Here is a 23705-nt window from a genome sequence, read left to right as displayed (position 1 = left end):
GAGGCTCCTTTCATACTCAAGAGTCTTTGATTTCATTCTTAGTATTTCTCCACACATAAATACTGTAATAAGGTTTACAGGAGTGGCCTAGAGGGGAATTTAGGAATTGTGTTCTTTGGGGAAGTGTCATTGGATTTCCAAAAATTTGAACAATAAACCTAACACATTACATATGTCAGCAAATCTGAAAGACCTGCTTCTGATATGACATTATGATATTGATTCTATTCATGAACATTTTCTACTGCCCAGAATTTTCTTCAGGGCAAATTTGACATCCTTATTCCGCAGACTATAGATCAAGGGGTTCAGCATGGGCACAATGGTGGTATAAAACACAGAGGACACTCTCCCTTGGTCCATGGAGCTCACGGATGATGGCTGCAGGTACATGAACGCAGCGGATCCAAAGAAAACGGCAACAGCGGAGATGTGGGAGCTGCAGGTCCTGAAGGCTTTGCACCTGCCCTCGGTGGAGCGGATGCGGAGGATGCTGGCAATGATGAAGATGTAGGAGGCAAGGATGGCGAAGGCAGGAGTCAGAATGTTACATGCACTCAAGACTAGGACCAATAACTCATTGATGAAGATGCTGGAACAGGATATCTCCAGGAGTGGAAAGAGATCACAGAAATAATGGTTAATCACATTGCGCTGGCAGAAAAGGAGCCTCATCATAAACAGCGTATGGATTGTAGATCCAACAATGCCCAAAATATAAACTCCCACTGTGAGCCGGAAGCAGATGTGTGAAGACGTGACGACATTGTAAAGCAAGGGGTTGCAGATGGCAGCATAGCGGTCATAAGCCATTGCAGCTAACATGTGACACTCTGCGATAGCAAAAAGGAGGAAGAAATAGAGCTGAGTCATGCATGCTGAGTAGGAAATTATGTTCTTCTCAGTCACAAAGTTCGCCAGCATTTTGGGGGTAATGACAGTGGAATGGCAGAGATCAATGAAGGACAAATTGCTGAGGAAATAGTACATGGGGGTGTGCAGGTGAGCACTGAGCCCTATCAGTGTGATCATGGCCAGGTTCCCCACCACCGTGACCACATAGACTCCTAGGAAGAAGAAGAAAAGGGGCAGCTGGAATCCGGTCTTCTCTGTTAGCCCAGCGAGGATGAACTCAGTTACTGTGGAAATATTTCCAGGGTCCATTATCCCCTCATCTGGTTCTAAGCTTAAAAAACAGAAAATGAGTATACTTGTGGTGTGTGTGTGTGTGTGTGTGTGTGTGTGTGTGTATGAGACAGAATAATTTTATGGAGATCATTACTTTATTCCTCATCAAGGGACATTCATAACGTTGGTATCTCTTGAATCTCTTCCATCACTCTAGGGCAACCTATGATTCCAGCTGACCAGAGGAAAATTCAAGAAACTTACAATTAAGATATTTCTAATTTTTAATAGAAAACACCAAGTTTTAGATTTTTTTTGAGCTAGTTAGTAGGAAAGTTACTACCATTATTTCTTTTTTTTTAAGTCTTTATTCAAACTCCAGTTAATTAACATGCAGTCTAATACTAGTTTCAGGTTACAATATGGTAATTCAACTACTGTTATTTCTAATGACTCTTTCCTATATCCTTTGGGGTATCCTATATGTATACATTAATGTCACACTTATCAAATGGCATAATGATTAAATTTTCATTTAATTCAAAATAAGAAAGAGTAACTCGTTTTCTACAGCTAATAAACATAGGATTCACAAGTCTGTAAAAAGTTATTTTGACCTGAATCATTTTCCTTACTAGAACTCGAACTCCGAATAAAAACCTGAAGAACTGGGCAACTACAATACCATCCCACCTGGAATTCTGCTAGTCTGCTCGTCGAGGGTTCCTTCACCCAGGAAGAAAGCTACTGCCTCATAAGGTAAGAACATAGTATACTTACACCTCAACAACTTCTCCCATAGTGAAAACTGTCTTCCTTTGTTTATAAATTCAACTAATCCCAGGGGAGTGACACAATGGCCAAAATTTAGGTAATATATTGCATCACTATGGCCAGAGAAGCAGAGGATTATAAATAATTTAAGTTAATTGGACTTCATGTTGGTGGTGGAGGCCAGAAAACTACCCTTATTCCCAAAATATGAGAAAGGTTTTGGAAGAAAAACACCCTGGTGTCTTCTTATCATGTATTTCTCACGTACTCTCTACAGAATTGAAAGGTATGGATTATTAGAACACGTGCAAAATACAACTACAAATTTTAGATTAAATTCAATACGAGACAACAATGTGATTTTTTTTTTAAAAAGGCTAATATATATTTCATTTAGATTGCAAAGAAATTAAAGAGATTCTAGAAAATGGAAATTTATTTTCTTAATAATCAAGCAACAGTTGGAATATTGTTTTCAATTTGGGTTACAATACTTTCTGTGATTTAGAAAAACTGGAAAATTTCAGAAAAAGTATCAGAAATCTTGTCTTTTAAGGAATGGCTGAAGTAACTGAGGATATTTATTGGCAAAAAAAGATTTATGTGACACATAAGAGTTACTGCCAAATGTTCAACATAATGCTACATTTAAAAGATGTTGGATTCATTTTTTTTAAGTTTATTTATTTATTTTGATAGAGAGAGAGAGAATGCTAAAATTGGGAAAGGACAGAGAGAGAGGGAAAGAGAGAATCCCAAGCAGGCTCAGTGCTGTCAGCACGGACCCCCAATGCAGGGCTCAAACACATGAACTGTGAGATCATTACCTGAGCCAAGATCATGACCTAAGTTGAAATTAAGAGTCAGATGCTTAACTGACTGAGCCACCCAGGCTCCCCATTTTGATATTGGACTCATTTTATATGTCTCCAAGAGAATGAAGTCAAATGACCTGCTTGAAACTATTGGAAGAAATATCTGGTTTCACATCAGAGAACATTACAGTCACACATAATCTGATCTTATAGCCAGAAATGTTTGAGCACAGCCTAAAAGGCCACGGAGCAGATATTGTTGATGGATGCAAGGTTTAGATGGGTGGTTGGATTAAATCATCCTGAATATCTCTTTAAATTCCAACTTTCATGACTGTGTACTTCTAATAGGTCCTGATATTAGCATAGTAGCCATTGATGCAAAAAATTCAGTCCTACATTTGCTCTAATGTTCTGAAAAATGAAAACATTAATTTCTGTCCCGTGTGAAAATTAAATTAAATGATACCTGTAAAGTGAGGTCCCCAGCACAGTTCCTGGCTCTTGGTAAGAACTTAATCAACGTCAGTGTTGTTTCAATTGTAATCTATTTAAGTATCTCCCTGCTCTGTTTTTCATTCGCCCAACACTGTCATTCCCATAATGGCAGTAAGAGTTTCCAATTTCTTTCCTCAGCAGATCTTCTTGTTGTTTCTTTCCATGAACACATGATAATACAGAGATTTTCAACTTTTTTACTGAATAGTAACCTCTTAAAATCATTAGTATTTTCCAAGATCTCCAAATAAAGTTCAAACTAATTTGTCATTCAAAGATTGACAACAATAACAACAAAGTTTTCTTTTTTATATCCCAACAAATACCATGTTATTTAGTTATTTGGTAGACTGTTAGTTTTTACTCACCATATCCCTTTAGCTTTTCTCTTCTTCCATTCCATCTACCTTATGACGTTTATTCAGCAGTTAGGATCATTTAGTTAAGAATTTAATATGAGAGAGGCACCTGGGTGGCTCAGTGGATTGAACGTCAGACTTCAGCTCAGGTCATGATTTCGGGGTTCATGAGTTCCAGCCCCACTTTGGGCTCTGTGCTGACAGTTTAGAGCCTGGAGCCTGCTTCAGATTTTGTGTCTCCCTTTCTCTCTGCCACACACACATACACACACACACACACATACTCTTTCTCTCTCTCTCTCTCTCTCTCTTTCAGTCTCTCAAAAATAAGTAAACATTTAAAAAAATATTTGAAAAGTTTAGTAGGAGAGCCCCAGTTAACATGACCATTTTGTGTGTGTGCCTATGAATACATTTCTTGTGTTTTACATAAACACTTACTTTATATTAATTAGGATGAGTTGTTTACTGGTTTCCCTTCTCTACTAGACTGTAAAATCAATACAGTACTTAGCACAGTGCTTTGCATCTAGTGACCCTCAATCGATATGTGTTTAATAAAATTATGAAGGAAGGTTAGAGATATATTAACATAGACTCAATCTAAGTCGGCAAAGCCCTCACACTGCCTGAGTTGAAATGAGTAAACAAAAAAGTTTCTGCCGTGATTTTATACTAGAGGGGACAGAGAGATAACAAAGGGGTCTGCGGTCATGAGAAAGTGTGAACAATAGAACGAGGACAAGTGAGGATGAAAAGGCTGTGTACATCTCTGTGTGCGCTGGGAAAGGAGCCTGAGTGGAAAGCTAAGATTTTAAAATCCAAGGACTGTGATTCAGACATAGCTTTCCTTCTTCACAGAGAATTCAGTGCTGTGTACTTTTCTTCTTCATTGTTCTGAAGGGAAAAATGATCTGATGATGCTGGCAGATAGTTTGGAGTACCAACCTTGCAGGACTCTTTAGTGCTGAGGGAGTCATAGCCTATAAGTCTCCTTTGGCCATTGTTTTTAGTCATTATCTTGATCTCTGGTGAAGCTGATGCCCAAAACTGTCTGTCCCCCTGCAAAGGTTGGTTGATATTATCTGAGGATTTTACACTCTGGGTATAGATGCTAAGGGTCTGATTAAGAGCAAACAATGATAATGGCCTCCCACTAGGATCTTATCCCACAAGTATCCACTCATGGGAGAAGAAACAATTAGAATTTCCCTTTCTCCGTTGGTACTCAAGGGCTTAATAGTGTCACAAAAGTGTTATTCATTGTTCTTATTAGGTTACACATTAGAACCAAGGATGTGAGAGATATTGTTAGAGCTCTGGTGGATTTCATGCCAGCCCATTTTTAAATGCAAAATTTCAGGAAATTTATAAGACATACACTAAAGTTTTCTGAAGTCCCTTCCCACAAGGGCAAAGTAGAAAATCAGGGAAAACAACCTGGTTATGTAAGATCTGAAAGTTTTTTTCATTGGTCTCTGTTAACTGTATTTAGATTTCATAACGTACTCAGAAAACAGTGATGTTTGGAATATTTTAACTTGTGGCCCAAGTGAAAGCATATGCTAAATATTGCGTAAATCCCTGGGAAGTTCCTAATTAGAGTAAGAAGGAGATATGGTAACTTTATTTTTTTCTAAAATAAAGAGAAATGATGAGGAGCAAAGAAATATGTGTGCTATACAAATTATTTTATTTCTGTATAAATACTGAATCATTTTATTTGTTTGGTAATAAAAACCGATGGTTTAATCCCATTAAAAATGGCCAGGGGACCTGAATAGACATTTTTCCAAAGAAGATGTATAGATGGCCAACAGCACATGAAAAGATACTCAACATCATTAATCATCAGGGAAATGCAAATCAAAACTACAATATCATCTTATACCTGTCAGAATGACTAAAATCAGAAAGACAAGAAATAAGTTTTGGTGAAGATGTGGAGAAAAGGAACACTTGTGTATTGTTTGTGGAAACGTAAATTGGTACAGCCACTGTGGAAAACAGTATAGAGGTTCCTCAAAAAGCTAAAAATAGAAATATCATATGATCCAATAATTCCACTACTGGATATTGACCCAAAGAAAACAAAACATTAATTCAGAAGGATACATGCACCTTTATGTGTAATGCAGAATTATTTACAATAGCCATTCAAGTGTCCATGGAAGCCATTCAAGTGTCCATCAATACATAAGTGGATAAAGATGATATAGCATATCTATACAATGGAATATTACACAGTCATAAAAAAAGATCTTGCCATTTGTAACAACATAGATGGACCTAAAGGGTATTAGGCTAAGTGAAATAAGTCAGACCAAGAAAGACAAACACCATATGATTTCGCACATATGTGGAATCTAAAAACCAAAATGAATAACCAAAAAGTAGAATCAGACCTGTAAATACAGAGAACAAACTTTTGGTTGCCAGAGGGGAGATGGATGGGGTATGAGCAAAAAGGGATGAAGGGAAGAGGGAGGTACAGGCCTGCAGTTATGGAATGAGTAACTCACAAGAATAAAAGGCACAGCAAATGGAATGTAGTTAATGGTATTGTAATAGTATTGTGTGGGGACAGATGGTAGCTACATATGGGGCAAGCATAGAATAATGTACAGAGAAGTTGAATCAGTATGTTCTATACCTGAAACTGAAGTAACATTGTGTGTCAACTATATTTGAATTAAAAAAAAAAAAAAAAAGAGGGGAAGGAAAGCTTACTGGTAAAACCTTGGCTGGCAGGTAGTGTATGTTACCTATTGTGGTTAGTCATAGTCTTCATGCCAAACATGTAAAATTAAAAGTTTATTAACCCTATATTTTAATAATGCTGATTTACAATATACCATCCTTTACTATAACTAGTAGAAGTTAAGTCTTGAAAAACATATTAAAATATAAGGCAATAAGTATTATCAAAGGAATTGTACTTGACTTATTTCATCAATTTAAGTTAGCAAATAACCATTGTTAGGCATCCTATATCTAGGAGATATCTAATTCTGCAAATTTTGTTTGCATGCACTTTGCTTTCTAACTCTATGTCCAATACACTTGGTGTGCTATCGTGTCCACATGGTGCCCAGGTCAATGTCTAATATACCCTATCATATGGTGATGCTGTCCATGTGACTGGCATGAATCCTGTCCATGTGACTGACAAGACTATGAATCCAGTCCTCCCGCACTGTTCTTCAAAATTATCAAGTAGAATGAACAATTTCATTACTTGTGGACATACACTGTTGTCTCTGGATTGCTTCCTTATCAAACCTTCTCTGAGAATTACAAAGCTTTTCTCAAGCAAAATACCCATTTCCTTCTATTTTCAAGGATCTTATTCAGGACAACTCTGACATCTTTATTCCTCAGGCTGTAGATCAGGGGGTTCAGCATAGGCACAATAATGGTGTAAAACACAGAAGACACTTTCCCTTGGTTCATGGAGCTCACGGATGATGGCTGCAGGTACATGAACGCAGCGGATCCAAAGAAAACGGCAACAGCGGAGATGTGGGAGCTGCAGGTCCTGAAGGCTTTGCACCTGCCCTCGGTGGAGCGGATGCGGAGGATGCTGGCAATGATGAAGATGTAGGAGCTAAGAATCATGAGGCTGGGGGCGAGGATATTAAGTGCACTGAAGCACAAAACTACCACCTCGTTGATATAAGTACTGGAGCAGGAGAGCTCCAACAGTGGGAAAAGATCACAGAAGTAATGGTTGATCCTGTCAGCCTTACAGAAGAGCACTCTTAGCATGCAGCCTGTGTGAGCTGTGGCACCAGTCAAGCCCATGATATACACCCCAACTACCAGCCGGGAGCAAACCTGATAAGACATGGTGACATTGTAAAGCAATGGGTTACAGATGGCAACATAGCGATCATATGCCATTATAGCCAACATATGACATTCCGATATAACAAAAACAAGGAAGAAGTAGAGTTGAGTCATGCATGCTTGGTAGGAGATGAAATTCCTCTCTGTCACAAAGTTCACTAGCATTTAAGGGGTAATGACGGTGGAATGGCAGAGATCAATGAAGGACAAATTACTGAGGAAATAGTACATGGGGGTGTGCAGGTGAGCACTGAGCCCTATCAGTGTGATCATGGCCAGGTTCCCCACCACCGTGACCACATAGACTCCTAGGAAGAGGAAGAAAAGGGGCAGCTGGAGTTCTGGGCTCTCTGTTAACCCAGCAAGGATGAACTCAGTCACTGTGGAATGATTTCCTGCTGTCATTTTCCTCTGGGAATTTTATGTAGAAAGAGAAGAAGAAAAATTGTCGTAGATATTTATTGTCCCACCATGCAATGTAGTATGAAACAGAATTTGTCTTTTCAGCCATGTAGCTTCAGTTCTGTCTGTCCCTGATCTATGTTAGCGCTCAAAGACACTGAGGTCTCCATAATGTGGGGCATGTAAATAAATATCAGTTAGAACTGTCCCTTTTTTGTTCTATGCTGTAAAAGTTGGTCTTATGCACTTCTATGTTTATGCAGCATTATTTACCCTAGCCAAATTGTGGAAGCAGCCCAAGTGTCCATTGATAGATGAATGGATAAAAATGTAAAGATATATATATATATATATATATATATATATATATATATATATATAACAGAATATATATATATATATATATAACAGAATATCATTCAGCCATAAAAAAGAATGAAATCTTGCCATTTGCAATGACATGGATGGAGCTAGACAGTATTATTACACTAAGCAAAATCAGTCAGAGAAAGACAAATATCATATGATTTCACTCATACATGGAATTTAAGAAACAAATGAGCAAAGGAAAAAAAGATAGAGAGGGAGTAAACCAAGAAACAGACTCTTAACTATAGAGAACAAACTGATGGTTACCAGAGGGGAGGTGGGTTGGGGGGGATTGACTAAATAGGTGATGGGCATTAAGGAGTCCATGTGTGGTGATGAGCACAAGGTGATGTATGGAATTGTTGAATCACTATATTGTACACCTGAAACTAATATTACAATGTGTTAACTAACTGGAATTTAAAAAGAAACTAAAAAAAAAAAAAACAAAAATGAAAAGACTGGTGATATTACTGTGTATTAGGTACATAACGGTTTGCTGTCCAGGCACTTTAGAAAAGGTATCTGATTTATTTTTCCCAGATGAGAAAACTAAAATTCAGGGACTTCAGTTACTTGGTAGTGGAGACTCTGTGGCTTTTCATTATAGGTGTGGATGATAGTTTCCTAATAGTACAGGTGAAAAATTCAAAATAGCCACGAGAAATAAAAGTGATAATAATGGGCTTGAGCTAATACTGATATCTGCCAGAAACACCATTCTTTCTAAAACCAAAGCATGTACAAAACACATGCTAGTTCAAAGAACATAAGAGATGGAGAAAAAAATCGTAATAGTGATACTAACATTTATTGAGTGATTCTAAATAGAGCAGAGTCTAGGTAAGATTCTATTGAGATGAATCTGATACTGGTTACCTATCTATGCATGGATTGCCCAATGAATAGTGTATGAATAAAGGGAACCAACTGGGTTCACAGCATGAAATAAATAAAAACAAAAAGCCTTTGTCAGTTGCACGTAAACTATTAGGAGCACGGTGCCATTCTGCCACTAAAATATCTGTCTGTGGTATATATGTTTACACTGTGCAAGATATGGCTGGAAACAGATAAAGCCAAAATTTAATCTTCTATGTAGTACTCTGTCTTCCAGTTCCAACATTTTTTTGTATAATACTAATGATTGTTTCTATAGCAAAATAATCTCAGTCTTTGGAATTTACAGCTTTCACATGCTTACTATTTTGTTAACTATTGCTTAGTTATGTAAAAGTATATCTCAAATGTTTTTAAATAAGAAATGGTTTTCTGCCATTCTCTTACTGTTGACACTTTCATCTATAGACATGGAATTCACTTATGATGGTGAAGACATCTTTAGGTAGCAGGACACTGGTGATTTTTAAAAGTTATTTATCCAGATTTTAGTGATAGCACCATGTAAAACTGTTTGCCTTCTTAGATATAAATTTATTTAACTTAAAAAAAGTGAAATTTGTAATATATGTATTTGTTCCTATACTCCCTCCCCACCTGGATCATCATTCTTTTTTAAGTTTATTTATTTATTTTGAGAGAGAGAGAGAGCAGGGGAGGAGCAGAGAGAGAGGGAGAGAGAAGATCCCAAGCAGGATCCACACTGCCAGCACAAAGCCCAATGTGGGGCTTAAACTCACAAACTGTGAGATCATGACCCGAGCAGAAACCAAGAGTCGGACGTTAAACCAGCCACCCAGGTGCCACAGTGGGTCACCATTCTTGAAACTGTATTGGGAAAAGAGATTTTGTCTTAAATCTTCCCGAGCCGGCTCACACTGCAGCCGACTGCTGTCGGCTGTAGGTACATTTTCCAACAATAACTCCTTGTTGGGCTTTTCCCATCTTTGCCACCCATTAGTGACTGGAAGTGATAAAACTGCCCACGATGTTCTTCCTTTTTTTTTTAAAGCACCATTAACACATGACCATTGGATATAATACATTTTTACTAAAGGCTTAGTTGTAATGTAGTGATTATACCTTTGGCAGAATACAACTTCAAACTGAATGTTACAAAGTCATGGTGTAAGGAATTTCTTTCTTGCAGCGGCCAGTGCTTGACTGCCACATTCTCCTCTCTTTCTAGAAAAGGAATAGCAAGTTAGGCAGAAGTAGTTCAGTAGCTATGTTTTATCTTGATATCACAGCTTTAGAATATGTTACAGAACGTGCAGTTTTCAAATCACCACTCTCTATTAACTTAAAACCTCTATATACTTCTGCTACCTACTTGACCCATGAAAGCATTTGAGTTTGTAAATCTTCTCTAGAACTTTCTCTCCTGTCCTCCTTTAGGAAACAGACTCTCCCTTGAGAGGAATAATGACAACTCTAAAATTCTCTTTTATTCAAATGATCAAAATTAAATTTGTTTTGATTTCCTCATTTGTTTGTGGTAAAAAAAAAAATCACATAACATAAAATTTACAATCTTGACCATTTTAAGTATAGAGTTCAGTAGTGTCAAATATGTTCACATTGTTGTGAAACAGATCTCCAGAAATTTTTCATCTTGCAAATCTGAAACTCTGTACCCATTAAATAAATCCCTTTTCTCTCTCTCCCTTGGGCCCTGTTAAGTCCTATTCTGTATGTTTCTATAAATTTAACTACTTTACGTACCTCACATAAGTGAAATCATACAGTATTTGTATTTTTCTGACTGACTTATTTCACTTAACATAATGTCCTGAAGATTTCTCAAACTTAAATGACTCAAAGAACCACCTTGATTTAAAAAAAAAATAAGATGTTGGGACACCTGGGTGACTCAGTTGGTTAAGCGTCCAACTTCGGCTCACGTGATCTTGCTGTCAATGAGTTTGAGCCCCCCCGTCAGGCTCTGTGCTGACAGCTCAGAGCCTGGAGCCTGCTTCTGATTTTGTGACTCCACTCTCTCTGTCCCTCCCTTCCTCATGTTCTGTCTCTCTGTCTCTCAAAAATAAATAAATAAATAAATAAATAATAAAAAAATAAAAAATAAAATAAAAAATAAAATGTTATGATGCAATTTGAAGAGCATATGCCCTGTCAAAAAATATTGTTTTATATTTTAAATAACATCAACAGCATCCACAAAAAAACACAGCTAACGTTGTACTTAATGGAAAAAAGATTGAATATCATCCCCTCAGATGAGGAACATGGCAATGATGGCCATCCCTCTACTTCTACTCATCCTTATACTGGAGATTCTATCTATATCAATCAAGGAAGACAATGGAATAAAACACATCCACAATGGAAGGGAAGAAGTAGAACTATCTCTGTTCACAACTTACATGATGTAACCTATAGAAAATGTTAAGGAATTTGCAAAAGAAATCTTAGAAGTAATTAACAAGTTCAACAAGGTTGACGAATACAAGATCAACATACAATGTTCAACTGTATTTCTATACACTTGCAATAAATAATCCAAAAAAAATTCCATGTTTAATAGCATCAAAAATAATAAAATACTTAGAAGTCAATTAAACAAAGAAACAGAAGACATGTACACTGAAAATTACAAAACATTATTGAAAGAAATTAAGCAAGACCTACATGAATGAAAAGATATCCCATGTTTATGAATCAAAAGCTTTAACATTTTGGGGCACCTGGGTGGCTCAGTTTGTTGAGCATCTGACTTTGGCTCAGGTCATGATCTCATGGTTTGTGAGTTCAAGCTCCATGTTGGGCTCTGTGCTGATAGCTCAGAGCCTGGAGCCTGCTTCAGATTCTGTGTCTCCCTTTCTCTCTGCCCCTCCCCTGCTCATGCGCTGTCTCTCTCTGTCTCAAAAATAAATAAAACATTAAAAAAAAATCTTTAACATTTTTAAGAAGGCAATTCTCCCCAAATTGAGCTACAGAGTCAATACAGTCTCTATCAAAATGTTAGTTGTTTTTGCAGATATTGAACAGCTCTTCCTAGAATTCATGTGGAGATATAAAGGATTTAGAATAGCCAAAATAAACTGGAAAGCGAACAAAGTTGGAAGACGCAGACTTCCTAATTGAAAAGCTTGCTATAAAGCTACAGTAATCAAGACAGTGTATCACTAACATAAAAATGGACATAATGGACACATATATCAATGGAATTGAAATTAGAGTTTAGAAATGAACACATACATCTGTGGTGGATTGATTTTGACAAGGATTCCAGAACAATTGATGAGGAAAGAATAATATTTTCATTAAATGGTTCTGGAATAACTGGATAGCTACATACATAAGAATGTAGTCAGATCCCTTCCTCACACCATACACAAAACTTACTTCAAAATGGGCCTTAGACCTAAACATAAGAGCTAAAACTACTACACTCTTTAAAAAATATGTAAAAGTAGGGGCGCCTGGGTGGCGCAGTCGGTTAAGCGTCCGACTTCAGCCAGGTCACGATCTCGCGGTCCGTGAGTTCGAGCCCCGCGTCAGGCTCTGGGCCGATGGCTCGGAGCCTGGAGCCTGTTTCCGATTCTGTGTCTCCCTCTCTCTCTGCCCCTCCCCTGTTCATGCTCTGTCTCTCTCTGTCCCAAAAATAAATAAAAAACGTTGAAAAAAAAAAATATGTAAAAGTAAGTATTTGTGCCTTAGGAATAGGAGATGTCTTCTTAGATGAGATGTCAAAAGTACAAGAAACCATGTAAAAAATAAACGATATCATCAAAATTAAAAGCTTTTGTGTTTCAAAGAATATCATCCAGGAAGATGAAAAGACAACCAACAGATGAGAGAAAATATTTGCAGGTCATATATCTAGCAAAGAACCTGTATACAGAAAATATAAAAACTCTTACAACTCAACAATAAAAAGACAACCCAATTTTAAAATGGGTAGAGGATTTGAGTAGACATTTTTCCAAAGAAGATACACAAATGACCAATAAGCACCTGAACACCATCTTTTGTCACTAGGGAACTGCATATCAAAACTACAATGAGATACCACCTAATACACATTAGAATGGCTATAATCAAAAAGACAGACAATAACAAGTATAGGCAAGGATCTGGAGAGATTAGATCCCTCATAGAGTGCTGGTGGGATTGCAAAATGATACAGCTGCTTAGAGAACCAGTTCAGTAGCTCCTGAAAGTGTTAAACAAAAAGTTACCATATGACCCAGAAGTCCTACTCTTTTTTTTTTTTAATTTTTTTTTAACGTTTATTTATTTTTGAGACAGAGAGAGACAGAGCATGAACGGGGGAGGGTCAGAGAGAGCGAGACACAGAATCTGAAACAGGCTCCAGGCTCTGAGCTGTGAGCACAGAGCCCAAACTGGGGCTCAAACTCACGGACGGCGAGATCATGACCTGAGCCGAAGTCGGCCACTTAACCGACTGAGCCACCCAGGCGCCCCCAGAAGTCCTACTCTTAAGTACATACAAGAATTGAAAATAAATGTCCGCATAAACGCTTATATATAAATGTTTAGCAATATTATTTATAATAGTCAAAAAAACGAAAACCATCCAAATGTCTATCAAATGATGAATGGATAAACAAAGGTATACCCATAAAATGGAATAGTATTCTTCCATAAAAAGTAATGAAGTATTGGGATGCCTGAGTGGCTCAGTTGGTTAAGTGTCCAACTTTGGCTCACAGTTTGTGGGTTAGAGCCCTGCATCGGGCTCTGTGCTGACAGCTCAGAGCCTGGAGACTGTTTCAGATTCTGTGTCTCCCTCTCTCTCTCTGCCCCTCACCTGCTCGTGCTCTGTCTCTCTCAAAAATAAATAAACATTTAAAAAAAATTTTTTTTAAGTAATGAAGTATTGAGGCATGCCACATCATGGATGAACCTTAAAACATTATGCTAAGTGAAAGAAACACAAAGGACCATATATTGTATTATTCCGTTTATACAAAGTGTCCAGAAAAGATAAACTTATGTAGAGAGAAAGTCTCTTCCAGAGGCTGGGAGCAAGGGAGAATGGGAAGTGACTGCTGATGAGTACAGAGCTTTATTTTTGAGGGGAGGGAGGAAGTAATGAAAATGTTCTAAAATTAGGACGTGGTGATGGTCGTTCAATTCCACGAATATACTAAAAACACTGATTTGAACACATTGCATGGTTGAATTATATAGTGTGTGAATTACATCTCAATAAAACTGTTATAAACAAGTAAAACAACCACAACAAAATGATGGTGATAACATTCTGACTATACAAAACATTTCACCACCACCTGCGAATTTGCCATTGTCCTCCAAGCCTTCCCCATCAAGGTTATGCCGGTGTATACCTCTTTATTATGCCAAATTTCTACTAAATGTTCTTTTCAAACAATGAGATCTTCCCCAGCAAAAAATTATGCAACAGTGGCTAAAAAATTATAACCATATTTTACAATTATATTTTTTCTCTCTGGTAGATAAACAAGAAAAATATAGGATTTAACCATAAATTGTTAATAAGTTAAAGATATAAGAAATAAATATGCTCTATTTAAAATGTTTCTCCTTTGTCCTATGTCTTCATCAGAGAAAAAAAAAACAAGTACAAAACAAGTAAAGTAAACATAGTCAAGATGGCCTGAAAACACAGTACCTAGTACTGAAAATACCCAGTAGTTTGCTGCTTGGTGTCTGTTTTCCTTTTACTCCTCGATAAGCAGAAAGCTTGCCATCTCCAGCAGAAACTAACCATCCTTGGTTCTGGGTCAATTCTATACTGTGAAGAATTTAAGTATGTCTAATGCACAAAACTGTCCGTTCATGATCAAGCCAAACCTGTTGCCAATTTTATAAACCCAAAATGGTAGTTTCCCCATTATCTTTTACAAAAATCCCAGTTATTTCTTTTAATCCATCCCCTAATTTTACCTTACCTGATATTAAAAAGACTGAGTTGCTACATCCTTCCATATTTCTCTGACTCTTTACAATGGCCACTGACTGTTTCTCCTATACTCCTGGCCCTTCACAAAAGTGAGCCAGTAAATACTCCTGCCCATCACAGAAGTTCCATTATATCTTGTCCAGTCTTTGTAATTTTGACTGAAGATGTTGGGCTTTTATTCATTATGTGTGACCAGCTCCCTCTGAAGTCTGACTCTCACACATGTTCACAGTTTCTATTATTTTCTGTTCTGTCCAGGTAACAATACCTGTCTGTTTGAATGCCCATTACTCGTACAAGTGGATAATTACCAACATTGCATCCATGGTCTTTTCTTATCTTAGTTTGATCTATCTGACAGATGAATGAGTCCTGAGGAAAACACCAAAACAGATTAAAAAAGAAAAAAAATTTTGAGCTCTTATAAAAGAAATATTATGACTTATAACCCAGAATTTTTGTTTCTCTAGTTTTACTAGGTTAATAGACTAAAAGAATGTTCTAGTCCTAAATTATCTTGATTTCTAAAAAGTTTTTGCTAAATTTCTCGTGAGTCTATGGACATAAGTAATGTGTGGTAGGTAAAAATATAGAACAAACTTCATAGCTGCATGAATTCAATGAACATCTAAAGATAAATCATTAAAGATAAAAATGAAAAAATTTAAGTTATTATCCCATAGGACTTGCATACTTAGTCTTGTCTTGAAAAACATTCTATCAGTAACTTGGATGATACCATGGAGGAAATCATTATGAAATTCAGAGACAACATTAACAAAGAAAAGAGTAATAAACACTTGTATGATGATAATGATTTAAGAAGAGAATGTTAGGCAAATGTAAACTGATATTAAAAAGAAGAATTTAGGGTCACATGGGTAGTTCAGAGGGTTAAGCATTCAACTCCTGATTTTGGCTCAGGTCATAATCTCGCAGTTTATGAGTTTGAGTCCCACATCAAGCTCTGTGCTAGCAGCACAGAGCCTGCTTGGGATTCTCTCTCTCCCTCTTCTCTCCCCATCTCTCTCTCTCTCAAAATAAATATATAAACATTAAAAAAAGAATTTAGAAATCTTGCCATTTGCAATGACATGGATGGGTCTAGAGAGTACTACACTTAGCGAAATCAAATCTCTACACTCAGAGAAAGACAAATACCATATGATTTCACTCATATGTGGAATTTAAGAAACAAACATAGGGGAAAAGAGTGAGAGAGAGCGACAAACCAAAAAACAGACTTTTAACTATAGAGAACAGTTGGTTGGTTACCAGAGGGGTGGGGGGTGGGGGATGGCGGAAATGGGTGATGGGGATTAAGGAGGGCACTTGGCACCAGGTGTATGGAAGTGTTGAATCACTAAATTGTACACCTGAAAATAATATTACACTTTATGTTAACTAATGGAAATTTAAATTAAAACTTTAAAAAGAGGGAAATTTTAACAGTTTTATAAGCATAAAATTTTTCATGAGCACTCAGGCTAGAGATGAATGAGAGAATCCCTGCTCTTCAGAATGTACAATCTAGGAGCGGAGAGGCAGACTAAGAGATGTGACACGTGATTGCGCAAGTCTTACAGGAACACAATAAATGTGGTGCTAACCCAGATTAGGCGTCAAGGAAGGCTTCCAAAAGAAATATGAATCTAGGACAAGTAGGGATAAGCCAGGTCTGCAACACATTCAAAACTGAGAGGCATTGTCCTCACAGCCCTCATGTTCAAAAGATCCAGATCAGGGGCGACTGGGTGGCGCAGTCGGTTAAGCGTCCGACTTCAGCCAGGTCACGATCTCGCGGTCCGTGAGTTCGAGCCCCGCGTCAGGCTCTGGGCTGATGGCTCGGAGCCTGGAGTCTGTTTCCAATTCTGTGTCTCCCTCTCTCTCTGCCCCTCCCCCGTTCATGCTCTGTCTCTCTCTGTCCCAAAAATAAATTAAAAACGTTGAAAAAAAAAAAAAAAGATCCGGATCAAGAGAAAAAAAACACTTAACGATGCTATTAAGTTCATTAAAAGAAACATACTAAGGTGATAGTCACACAAGATAAACTGCATCTGGTGAATTGTGCTTAGTTCTGGGGGCCGTATTTTACGATGACAATTTACAAACGATAATTATCCATGAAAACTGAAGATTTGGATCAAAATAATTTACACCAAGTGTCTACATGACTGGTAACAGGAATTGGAATTCGATTTTTTGTATATTACTTCAAAGGGAGGAGCTATGGCCAATGAGCTGTTTCTTTTTTTTTAATTAATTAGTTAATTAATTAATTTATTTATTTATTTATTTTTAATATGAAATTTATTGTCAAATTGGTTTCCATACAGCACCCAGTGCTCATCCCAACAGGTGCCCCCCTCAATACCTATCACCCACCCTCCCCTCCCTCCCACCCCCCATCAACCCTCAGTTTATTCCCAGTTTTTAAGAGTCTGTTATGGTTTGGCTCCCTCCCTCTCTAACTTTTTTTTTCCTTCCCCTCGCCCATGTTCTTCTGTTAAGTTTCTCAGGATCCACATAAGTCCTACAGAGAAAGACAGATACCATATGTTTTCACTCTTATGTGGATCCTGAGAAACTTAACCTGTTTCAAAATCAAATATCTAACCATTAAATATGTATGGGTTGAGTTATGAAAAAGATAGTTTTCTGTCTTCAGATGCATTCTAGCAAAACATGAATAACCACCTTCTAAAAGCTTTAGGAAATTTTTTTAATGTTGTGAGGAAGCTAGACTCCTTTAACATTCTGAGATTAAAAATTCTAGAATAGAGAGAACTCAGATACTCACCCTTTACTTGGAAATTTTACTCTGGGTTAAATGTATTATTTAGACCATGTATCCTCCAAGGAAAATAGCTCTTGAGAATCACAGTAAAGGCTATTCAAAAATAGACATTTCTGGGCTCTCCTTTACTGAAGGAATCAAAGGCAGATCTGGATTTCTGAGATGTTTACATAGATAATATGTATCAAAACCCATGATTCCCTATTGTAGTCTCATAATGCTACCAAAGTCACTTGCCAAAGTGATTTGTTTTTATCTAGGGTAATATACAAGAGGTATCATCATGTAGTTTCATATCTATATATACACTCCCTCAAGATTTCCTTTCACCAATTAAAATTTGATTTTTTTTTAATCCTCGGATGATACTCTTGTTATCTCCCATGTGTATAATATTGTCAACATAGAAATAAATACATTGACATTAGGTTAAGAACTAGAAATTAAAGCTTTGCAGACATTGTTCTCGAAAGTCTTTATGACAATAGTTTTCTGGATATAATTTCTGAAATATTTAAAATCATGATTTCAATTTTTTTTCCTGTTGAAGTTTGGGGAAATAGTCAATTATATATAATTATTAGTGGTGACTGCTCTGTATAGTTTTCTTTTTTTTTTTTTTTTTTTTTTTAATTTTTTTTTTTTTTTCAACGTTTATTTATTTTTGGGACAGAGAGAGACAGAGCATGAACGGGGGAGGGACAGAGAGAGGGAGACACAGAATCGGAAACAGGCTCCAGGCTCTGAGCCATCAGCCCAGAGCCTGACGCGGGGCTCGAACTCACGGACCGTGAGATCGTGACCTGGCTGAAGCCGGACGCTTAACCGACTGCGCCACCCAGGCGCCCCTCTGTATAGTTTTCAAAACACTTTATTATTGTGTACATAAACCATGGTTTATAATGATAATGGCAAGTGTTTATTGAACATTTAACTATATGCCACATATAATTCTAATCTTTTTACATTCACTAATTTATTTTACTCTCACAATAGCTCGATGTAAAAGATAATATCAGGCTAAATCAGGTAGCAATTTCATACGATTCAACCTAACAGTAATATATTTAATGTTTTAAAAATAAAGAATATGAAGCAAGAAAGATTAAGTATTTTACCTAAGCTTACCAAGATAGTAAATTTGCTCATAAAATGATTACATCTGGTATATTACAAATATTTTAAAGTATTCAATCATTTATTCCTTCAATAGAAGTGCAAAACACCATAGTATGTGTTAGGACTGTGAGCACAAAATGGGCAAACCTTTTAGAATATCTAAAAGAAAGGAAGAACGTTTTTGTTTTTTTTTTTTTTTTAATTTTTTTTCAACATTTTTTATTTATTTTTGGGACAGAGAGAGACAGAGCATGAACGGGGGAGGGGCAGAGAGAGAGGGAGACACAGAATCGGAAGCAGGCTCCAGGCTCCGAGCCATCAGCCCAGAGCCTGACGCGGGGCTCTAACTCACGGACCGCGAGATCGTGACCTGGCTGAAGTCGGACGCTTAACCGACTGCGCCACCCAGGCGCCCCATGAAGAACGTTTTATTTGAGCCCAGATGAGGACCACTGCCCAGCATACACAATCTTCACAAAGAAGAGAGTGCTCCCGGGAAGGAATGTTTATATATATTACATATATATATATATATATATATATATATATATATATATATATTAGAGGTGACCCCTTGGGTGATAGTCTTGAACCCTGAAGGTGAGTCCCAAGGTTATGTTATATCCATCTTGACAGTGAGGTGGAAAAGGCATGAAGAAATCCTGGCATCCACACCACTGAACTGAAATGTCTTCATCCACGAGATATTTCTCATGTATCATTTCAAGGAATAGTTCTCAAACCTTCAGCATTCTGACTGCTTTGGTGGACACTGACTTGACCATGTCAATCTCCTATTTAAAGATGTGGCCCAGAAAATTGTCACAATGTAACATATGTAGCCTGACAAGCACTTCACAGTTTAACCTATAAATTGTTACCTTTAGGCTTTTCCTGACCTTAAACCCTCAGTCATGTATATCAATCATAGGATTTTCTCTAAAATTACTTTTCCATCTCTTGGGAAGGACCTACAATACTGGTTAAGCACATGAACTTTGGAGTCACATAATTGGGGTTCAAGCCTTTTCTCTACTTCTTTTTTTTTTTTTTTTTTTTAATTTTATTTTTGGGACAGAGAGAGACAGAGCATGAACGGGGGAGGGGCAGAGAGAGAGGGAGACACAGAATCGGAAACAGGCTCCAGGCTCCCAGCCATCAGCCATCAGCCCAGAGCCCGACGTGGGGCTCGAACTCACGGACCGTGAGATCGTGACCTGGCTGAAGTCGGACGCTTAACCGACTGCGCCACCCAGGCGCCCCGTCTTTTCTCTACTTCTTACCACCTGTGTGACACAGAGAAAGTGATCCAATTTATGTAAAAGTCAATTTCCTAATGGTTAAAGTGGTGCTTATTAACATGGCACGTATATCATGAATTTATAGCTAAGATTGAATAACAGTATTGCAACATTAAATAACACTGGAATATGATAAGTATGCAGAAAAATTTAGTTATTATCCTATTTAAGCCCTTTGGCTAACACAGACTCAAAGGAATTTCTCAGAAAATTATTCTAAATGTCTTTAATTTATTTGCTGCAGCTACACTAAACATTCTAATATTCACCTGTTATGACCAGAATTCGTGATCCCCAAAGACCACCAGGGAGCCGAGTCCGATGCAAAAGCAGAAGAGCCTTTATTCGAGCTAGCTTGAGCTCAATCCCCTACCTGCACCGATGCAGCGGTGAGATACCAGGGAGAGAGAGCGAGTGTCAAAAGCACAAAGGTTTTATAGGGGTCTAGGGGCAGTTGGTGAGGTAACGGCTGTGGCCTCAGCCGATTGGCTGGGGAAGGGTCGGAGTCCTGTTTCGCAGGTCGCTGGGTGTGTTTTGATCAGGAAGTTTGAAGGGTAAGCGGGAGGTTACCCAAGGGGAGGAGGTGTGGTCTAGGTGAAGGACACAGAACAAGATGGAGCCAGCTGGCGTAGGCCAGCCCTTTCACACCAACCCCTTCTCTTTTTTCAAAGGTACTGTTAAGTCCCTGTCACTAGCCATTTTTCATCTGTTCCTGTCTAAACTATATATACTATATCAATGTATAACAATGTTCTTATCAATCATGTCCTAGATGATGCCTCCTTTACTTTCTATGTTGAACTAGCCAACACCAGGTATCCAGACTTGCATGCTAAGGGTTTGAATTACAACATGTAAAGAAACCGAGAGCTGTCATTCCTGTCTGTGCAAGAAAAAACTAGACAAACTAAAAATTAATGGCTTTTCTTGACCCATGAGAGAATAGAGGCTATAAGGCAAACTGCCAGCCTGACATCTAGAAACAGATGTAGCCAGACAGAGGCAGCCCTCATGATTTGCTTACCTGTAGCAGAAGTCACTGAACTCCATAAACTTGTAGGAGCTCTCAAATAATAATTGTGATGAACTGCTGGAGACTGACTGGAGACTAGCATGACTGTTAGAAACTCCTGGGGAACTCAGTCATAAGGGGACCCCATACTTACAGGATTGCCCTTTAGGAATCCACCACGTTCTCATGGTGGTGAGATGAAACAGATCATCTGTTGGTTCTGGCAAGGAATCAAGAGTCGCCATCTTGGAACGCCCCCAGTGTGTTCTCCCTAAGGGAAGACCCAACCCCCAGGGGGAAGGTATTTGATAGATAGCAAATCTGAAAGCTTTTCCCCAGTCAGGGACAGGAATGCTGCCTGAGCTTTGGACTTCCTTTCTTATCTTAAAAACAAAAACAAACAAACAAACAAAAAACATGGTAGAGGTCTTCCAAAATAGATTGCGAATGATGACCCTAGGTAAGGGAGTAGCAGACAAGAGGAAAGAAAGTTATAGCCATTGATAGAATAACAGAAACACTTTAAAAAACAATTTTTTTTTAATGTTTATTTGTTTTTGAGAGAGACAGAGACAGAATGCGAGTGGGTTAGGGGCAGAGAGAGAGGAAGACACAGAATCCGAAGCAGGCTCCAGGCTCTGAGCTGTCAGCACAGAGCCCAATGCGGAGCTTGAACTCACGAGCTGTGAGATCATGACCTGAGCCGAAGTCCGTGGCTCAACCGACTGAGCCACCCAGGCGCCCCAACAGAAACACTTTTGAAGGCCACATCCTTGAGAGACAGGCCCACTAAAGGACTAAGACTCAATTAGAAGGTTATAGAACACTCCCTCAACCTCCCTACCAATGCTGTGGCATAATTATAGTCAGTTACATTTTAAAGAGCTTCAAGAAAGCTTATCTCTAAGGAGCAGGACATAAAGACCCAAAGCTAAGAGAGCACACAAAAACAAGAGATAGAGAAATCTGAAGCCCAATACGTAGAACTACAAGCACTAAACACAGCCTCATTTCCAGCCATATTCATATAAATCTTCACACGTAAGAGCCTGTTTACCTCAGTCCATATTAAGAGATAGAACATGAGTGGTTTTCAACAAAAGTCACCAGACATGCCAGATGGCAGGGATAAAGCATTCTGAAGAGACCAAGCAACATGAGAACCAAACTGAGATATGATAAGGAGATTGGAGTTATCACAGCAAGAATTTTTTGTATTGGGATTATTTACTCTAGCCACAGCTGTTTCGCTTGGTTTTAATCTATTTAATAAAGGTCTGAAACAGATGATTTCTTGAGGTCTCTTAATGCTAAGATCTGTGACTATGAATACATAGAAAACCATGGTTTATCTGAAGCCTAAATTAGATTTGCGGCATTCTTCTAATTGGCTTACACTGACGGGAGCCATAGAGATAATGATCAGTGAAGGTGAGTCAGGATAGTTCTTACAGACATCAACCAACAGCATGGGGGTGTCTGGGCATTCCATTTTTTAAAAGATACAACTTGACATCTTTTTTTTTTTTTAATTTTTTTAATTTTTTTATTTTTTTATTTTTTATTCTTTTTTAACGTTTATTTATTTTTGAGACAGAGAGAGACAGAGCATGAATGCGGGAGGGTCAGAGAGAGAGAGGGAGACACAGAATCTGAAACAGGCTCCAGGCTCTGAGCTGTCAGCACAGAGCCCGACGTGGGGCTCGAACTCATGGACGTGAGGTCATGACCTGGGCCAAAGTCAGACAGTTAACCGACTGAGCCACCAGGTGCCCCACAACTTGACATCTTGAGAGTGAAGTTGATCCATGATTTTCTATTAACTCTTAGGTGGGTTTAAGAGTCTCACACGTGTGGCATAAAAAACTAGATTGTTCACAAAAATAATAGATCGATAAGGCAAGGTAGACATTTGCAACGGGAAGTGGTTCGTTCATGGAAAGCCTTGCAAAGCCCGGGGATCTAACCTGGGAAAGGGCATAGCAAAGCCAATCACTCCATTGTTCATAACTTTGCAATATGACCATAAGAAGAAGAAAAAGAAAAAACAAGATTTCAGTCTGGTTCAGTGTTCTTTATTATATTTTTTATTGTATATTGCCATCAACATAGGAAAATGAACTATATTAGCTCCAAAGTTCTTTCCATTTTTTCCAAGCTTTGAGAAAATTGGAATATGCCAAAAAAGGGACTAAATTATACACTTATGGACTATCACATGCTGGTCTAGATGACTAACAGAGAATACAAAGTTTGTAGTTAATGACTGAGTTTTCATTTCTGCCTGGGCATAATGGACTGGTTGATGGCCTCTTGATTTTGTGTGTGTAAGGGTTTTTCTCATATTTTTAAGTTGGGATCTTTCCATCCCCCCTGCTCTGTTTTTGCCATATACAGTCTCAGCTCTGTTATTTCCTTGGGCTGAAAATGGACTCTACCCCAAACCCACA

The 23705-nt window shown here is 38.0% G+C and overlaps 2 protein-coding genes across 2 annotated transcripts; both read right to left on the bottom strand.

Moving 5' to 3' along the window:
- Positions 1 to 228: 228 nt before the first annotated feature.
- LOC131488508 (putative olfactory receptor 8G3) lies at positions 229 to 1167 on the bottom strand. Its single transcript, XM_058690389.1, has one exon. The coding sequence runs from the start codon at positions 1162 to 1164 to the stop codon at positions 229 to 231; it is 936 nt and encodes a 311-aa protein (XP_058546372.1). The 5' UTR covers positions 1165 to 1167.
- A 5701-nt stretch (positions 1168 to 6868) lies between these two features.
- Positions 6869 to 7834, bottom strand: LOC131488507 (olfactory receptor 8G1-like). Its single transcript, XM_058690388.1, is given in 1 exon segment — positions 6869 to 7834. A coding segment is annotated over 1 exon segment (960 nt). The 5' UTR covers positions 7829 to 7834.
- Positions 7835 to 23705: the final 15871 nt, after the last annotated feature.

The sequence above is a fragment of the Neofelis nebulosa genome, chromosome 10 (assembly GCF_028018385.1).
Source record: "Neofelis nebulosa isolate mNeoNeb1 chromosome 10, mNeoNeb1.pri, whole genome shotgun sequence".
In the NCBI taxonomy this organism is placed as follows: domain Eukaryota; kingdom Metazoa; phylum Chordata; class Mammalia; order Carnivora; family Felidae; genus Neofelis; species Neofelis nebulosa.
Note: the sequence above shows the minus strand (reverse complement) of the source record. Positions and strands in the feature narration are given on the sequence as shown.

Excerpts from the sequence above, each read along its gene's own strand:
- LOC131488508 (XM_058690389.1), bottom strand. The coding sequence starts at position 1,164 with ATGGACCCTGGAAATATTTCCACAGTAACTGAGTTCATCCTCGCTGGG.